The sequence below is a fragment of the Sipha flava genome, unplaced genomic scaffold, assembly GCF_003268045.1.
Source record: "Sipha flava isolate LNK unplaced genomic scaffold, YSA_version1 265_pilon_pilon, whole genome shotgun sequence".
Lineage (NCBI taxonomy): Eukaryota > Metazoa > Arthropoda > Insecta > Hemiptera > Aphididae > Sipha > Sipha flava.
The window spans coordinates 666,968-670,603 of record NW_020272927.1 but is presented as its reverse complement, the minus strand read 5'-3'; the positions used below and the strand labels follow the sequence as shown (position 1 = coordinate 670,603).

Genomic DNA, 3,636 nt, shown 5'->3' with positions numbered 1-3,636 from the left:
AAATAATTTCTTGTATTTTCATACGAAAAAGACGTATGAATAATGAAATGATAAAAATATGATTAAAAATATTTAAAAATTAGTGAAATATGTAAAAATATGTAATTATACTAAAATATGTAAAAATATGTAAAATAAAAGTATCATCATTTTAATAGGAATGATTTAAATCATAAACATTTCTTATCAAATCTTAAATATCTCGTTTTAATAAAAATATGTATTTACATATAAATCCGTTCCCTAATCATTACATAATTTATTATAATTAGACGTAATAAAATATGTTATACAAAATTACTTATTGAAAAAAAAAATCTGAAATTTTAGTTTGTTTTTTTTCTTGTATTGCAATTGCCTCAAAATTAGACTGGAGTTGATTAACTAGTGACAATGAAACTGCATCACTCTTATTGAGACAAAACGTCTTTAGTTTATTCGCTAACTGTAATGCTTCTTTGAGTATTATTTTTTCTTCGTCTACACCGTCTGTACTATCTTCTTCTTGTTCCACGTCATGACTTTCATCCTCACTCATGCCATCATTGATTATGTCTTCAATGTTCAATGATAAGTCTTCGGTTTGTAAGCATTCATCTATTGACGAATAGTCCTGTGCATTTGTTGGATATATTGTTGAAACTAGTTTCGTTAACTCATTACTCAGATCTTCTACTTGTGTTAATTTACCAATATTATCTGACCCCGGAAACCCGGCTTTTATGAAACATTTAGTGACCGTTTCCTTGTTTATTTTTTCTAAAGCTGCTGTAGTCCACATAACTGCCTCAAGAACTGTCACATTTGGTTTTTTTATATTTTCGTTATCTATAGACGAAATTACGTGTTTTAAAAGATTTATGCGGTAATGAGTTTTGAAATTTTTTATAATGCCTAGGTCAAGAGGTTGGCAAGTTGAAGTTACATTTGGTGGAAAGAATGCGAGTTTCACATTCTGTAAATTCAAATGAGGATGACTAGTCGCATTATCAAGAAAAAGGATAACCTTCCGGCCTTGCATTTTTCTATCGAAATTCGATAACCATTCTTTCATTAATTCTTGTGTCATCCAAACTTTACGATTAGCCTTCCACGTTACTCCAAGATCGTTGACGATTATGTTCTTAAAACACCGGGGTTTTAACGCCTTTCCAATCACCAAAGGTGTTTCAAAATCGCCTTCCATATTAACACACAACATAACTGTAATTTGTTCTTTACTTATTTTTCCACCACTGCAGTTCTCACCTTTGAGACACATTGTTTTATTGGGTAAAGCACGAAAAAATAAGCCAGTTTCATCTAAATAAAAAATATTTTTTGGAACAAATCCTTCACATATTTCGACTAATTTATTATTCCAGTCGTCCACAATATCATGGTCAACGGAACTACTTTCTCCACAGATAGCTTTATAAGCAATATTGTGACGTTTGCGAAATTTTTCGAGCCATCCATTAGACGCTTTAAAATTAGTTCTACCCAAAGTTTTAGCAATTTCTATAGCTTTTTGCTGTATGAGAGGACCAGAGATAGGCAAATTTTTAGCACGGACGCGGCAGAATCATTCATAACACACATGGTCTATTTCAAAGCCCTTACCTTCAATAAAATTCTTTTTTGTCTCTCCATTCACGTTTTCATCACACCATTTACGCAATAGATCTACCCGGGACTTGAGTATGGTTCCAATTTGAGTTTTACCAACTTTAAATTGAGTCACTAATTCACGACCACTTTGTTTTTTTGCATCATAACATTTTATTATGTCGATTTTATTTTTCAACGTCAAACGCGACCGTACCGGAGCCATGGTAAATACGATACTAACGGACAATGCTATCGATAGGTACTGATACCTAAGTCATAACATCACTATCGTTCGTATAGGTTCTTATTTAATTTTGTAATTTTTCATACCTTATCGTATTCATTAAATTACGATTTAGATAAATGTCTTTATCGGTAAAATATATTGTATATTACATATTGTATTGTATACCTACACAATAAGTTTGTATTTCTTGGACAGCTGTCCGTTATTTAGATATATTTAAACACTTCGGACTACCTAACCTGTCCGCGTCCGTTATTCAGAGGTGTCCGCTATTTAGAGGAGCATTATCTATTATTTTCAACGGGACAATGCCGGGACCGGAAATTTTGTCCGTTATTGAGAGGTGTCCACTAATTAGAGGTGTCCGTTAAGAGAGGTTTCACTTCCTTCCGAAAAGCATTACCAAAAACAATATTGTTCACACACCTGTATGGTTAGAATACTTTTGGGCCTTATCTCATTGAAATGTATTTTTTATTTTGAAATTCAAATTTCGATTTACCAATTATTGGAACCAGTGACAACATGTTTAATTAAACGTTCTTGTTGCAAAAATAAAATATATATTTTAATTACTACTGAAAACGTAGTAATATTCTTCTGGTTCTGAATGACGTTCGACGTGTTTTTGTTTGATTTTTTTTCTAAAATACGTTTAATTAATTTCAAACATTTAAATACAATAAACACAATTTACTTTACTTAATATTCAACACATAACTAATGCAGATGAATAACAAAAAAATAAATATATTTATGTATCTATCTCTATCGAAATAAAAGTAGAGACCATGTTCAGTTTGGTTTAAAACAAGACTTTATTTATGCACGTACCTACGTAGACTTTATCCTCACCTATTAAATTATTATTTAAACCTAATATATTACGTTTTATAGAGTCAAACCTTAACCTTTTAGAATAGAGTGTTCACATATATTTATCTATATATATAAATCTCGTGTTACAGTGTTTGTAACCATACTCCTCCCAAACGGCTTAACCAATTTTAATGAAGTTTTACATATACATTTAGTAGGTCTGCGAATAGGTTTTTATCTATTTTTTATACTCCTATTGTGTTACTGTGCTATTGTTTAATAAATCCTAATTTTATTTAAGAATATTTGACCCAATCGATAACTGCGCAATTGAAAATGAATTATTAAATGTACTATTAAAAAATATTTAAAAGATATTAATTTTATTTTTGGTATTAAATAACGGGTATTGTATAAATATTAAACAAAAATATCCCGCAACAAGTCCCAAAACAATCAAGAATTTTAGTTCGAAGGATTATTATGCATATCGGTTGATGATTAGATGCGATTAGGTCAACATTATTCTACGGTATCGTGAGCTTTGTAGCGTGAACCACGTATGTGTCGCCACCTAGCGGTGTCCAATTATGCAACTGACACCGACGAACCCGCTCTCTTTGATATGCGCGGTGCGTCGCACCTTTCGCGTCAGTTAATATCCAATATATAGAGCGCTCTTTTTTCACTGACGATTTTCTTTCCGAACTTCCTTTTACATTTTCTAATCTATCAAATTAATTTCGTGATCTTCACTGCTAAAAAATCATCAATATATATCTGTAAGCACTTCTCGAAACTACTCCGCGTCACAATACATCTTCAATTTAAAAGAAAACTAAGAAAAACCAAAAACATCGCTAACCTAGACTCTGCTATACAAATCCAGATCTGACACGCTTAAATACCCGACCAAATAAACTCAAAATTACCTCTCTCGCAGTTGTTCTGTCGAACTTCTATGGGTACTATGCATATAG

General features: G+C 31.5%; 1 protein-coding gene across 1 annotated transcript; it reads right to left on the bottom strand.

The window, feature by feature from the left end:
- Positions 1 to 358: 358 nt before the first annotated feature.
- LOC112685103 (tigger transposable element-derived protein 6-like) lies at positions 359 to 1,813 on the bottom strand (the record flags this gene model as incomplete). Its single annotated transcript, XM_025556875.1, has 2 exons — positions 1,603 to 1,813; positions 359 to 1,506 (listed from the first exon to the last, which is right to left on the bottom strand). Coding segments are annotated over exons 1-2 (1,359 nt in total), but the record flags the coding sequence as incomplete, so codon positions are not given.
- Between the last annotated feature and the right edge of the window lie 1,823 nt (positions 1,814 to 3,636).